The sequence below is a fragment of the Ooceraea biroi genome, unplaced genomic scaffold (genome assembly GCF_003672135.1).
Source record: "Ooceraea biroi isolate clonal line C1 unplaced genomic scaffold, Obir_v5.4 UnassembledTig92, whole genome shotgun sequence".
In the NCBI taxonomy this organism is placed as follows: Eukaryota; Metazoa; Arthropoda; class Insecta; order Hymenoptera; family Formicidae; genus Ooceraea; species Ooceraea biroi.
This window is the reverse complement of record NW_020825186.1, coordinates 14,625-16,503: the sequence shown is the minus strand read 5'-3', so window position 1 is coordinate 16,503 and position 1,879 is coordinate 14,625. Positions and strand designations below refer to the sequence as shown.

Here is a 1,879-nt window from a genome sequence, read left to right as displayed (position 1 = left end):
AATCCATAGCGTCACAAATTGCGCGTAAGGGTCATCGCGCTTAAGCATCGTGTCGATAGAACCGACGTGGCACGTCGAGTTGGTATCAATTAACGAGTATCCCAACTCCTCAACATGCGCTTTGGCAATTGCTCGGCGCACATTGTCAGACGCGATAACGTTATGGCGAAGGCCGTTACGCGCGACCGCGAGCGACAATTGCATAACTAGCTCTTGCCGGTGCGCGATTATTCGCGAGTGGCCTTGGTGTTCGCGGCCTATATCGCTGAGGATGACGGTTTTACCGCCCCGGTGTCCAGCCGCATAATAACGTTTGTCGCGCCTTGGTTCCATGCGTTATGCACGTCGCCCTTAAGGTCGGTTTGAAATGGTCGTAAGATTGGAACCGGCACAATTTTCTTTCGCTTTATAGCTTGACCGCGCCGTCAATCTAACATAGCTAACCGCTCGTCAACCGAATTTTGGAGAAATCCCCATGCAAATTTTGTTCTCGCCCGCAACCGTCACCGCCGACGAGTGGGCGGAAATTACCGCCACCGTCGCGTCGTTGCGCGGGGATGCTTTTGCGTTCGACGAGCCGCGCATGGCGCTCAACGGTGCCGACCCCCTCGCGGCATCGCCCGCCCCGGCACCGACTGCAGCGCCCGCACCGGCCCCCGCGCCCGCACCGGCCCCGCCGCTGCACCGGCACCCGCACCGGCCGCTGAGCCGTCGGCAAACGACGTTGCCGAGGCGCTTATTGCGCACGCCGTCGCAACCAAGGTCGATACCGGCGCCGACCTCGATAAAAACGGCCTGCCGTGGGACGCGCGCATTCACTCGACGCCCGCCGTCAAGACGGCAAAGAACGAATGGCGCAAAAAAGCGCGGCGTCACCGACGAGCTTTACGCGAGCGTCTCGGCCGAACTGAAACAGATTTTGGCGGCCCCTGCCCCGGCCGCCGCACCCGCCCCCGCGCCCGAGGCCGCACCGGCCCGAGCGCGCCGGTTGCGCCGCCCCGCCCGAGACGGCAACGCCCCCCGCAATCGCCGTCGAAGGCGAAGCGGCGCAACCGGCACCCGCACCCGCCCCGGCGCCGAGCGCACCGCCGCCCCCGGCCGCCGCGCCCGCGCCTGCAATCGCCGTGGAGGGAAACGAGCCGAGCGCCGATGCGTCACCGGCGCCCGCGCCTGCCCCGGCCCCGGCGCCTGCCCCGAGTGCGCCAGCGCCTACGCCCGCGCCTGCCGACACGGCACATGGCGGGGACGCTGCCACCAATGCGTCTAGCGCAATCAATCCGTTCGCCGCGCTCATGCAAGAGGTGGTCGCGAGACAGGGCGCCGGGACGCTCACCAACGAACAGGTCATTGAAAATTGCCAAGCCCTCGGGTTGACCGGCATCAAAGACTTGTCGTTGCGACATGACCTTATCCCGTCGTTCCGCGCGTTGATCGGCTAATGGCGCTCAAGCTCCTCGCGAGCAGCGCCGGGAAATGGGGGCCGGACGGCTGTTCGGCCAACCCCATGATGGAAGCGCATTACGGCGAAGCGGTTGCCCAAAGCGAGAAACAGCGCGAGGGCGACGCCGCGCACCACGTCTTTGCCGATACGTTCCGGTCGGGGACGGCGCCAGCCGTCGGCACCCTCGCGCCGAACAACACGGTAATTACGCAAGAAATGGTCGAGTGTTCGCAAGATATCGTTCGCGATATCACCGACACGCTCACCAAAGGCGCCGTTTCGCAAGATGCACTTTTCTATGTTGAGTATGGCTTTAACCCCAAGCTCAACATTCATCCCGAAAACGTGGGCCGTTGCGACGCGGTGATTATCGACGCCGCGCGATTCCGCGTCTATATTTGGGAGTATAAATACGGCCATCGCTACGTCGCCGAATAT

General features: G+C 63.4%; 1 protein-coding gene across 1 annotated transcript; it reads left to right on the top strand.

Moving 5' to 3' along the window:
• Nucleotides 1-475: 475 nt before the first annotated feature.
• LOC113563547 (vegetative cell wall protein gp1-like) lies at nt 476-1,439 on the top strand. The gene is made up of 2 exons (XM_026975200.1): nt 476-762; nt 917-1,439. The coding sequence occupies exons 1-2, from the start codon at nt 476-478 to the stop codon at nt 1,437-1,439; spliced, it is 810 nt and encodes a 269-aa protein (XP_026831001.1).
• Nucleotides 1,440-1,879: the final 440 nt, after the last annotated feature.

Excerpts from the sequence above, each read along its gene's own strand:
- LOC113563547 (XM_026975200.1), top strand. The coding sequence starts at position 476 with ATGCAAATTTTGTTCTCGCCCGCAACCGTCACCGCCGACGAGTGGGCG. Across the intron at positions 763-916 it reads CGCACGCCGTCGCAACCAAG|ATTTTGGCGGCCCCTGCCCC; the intron begins GTCGATACCGGC and ends GAACTGAAACAG.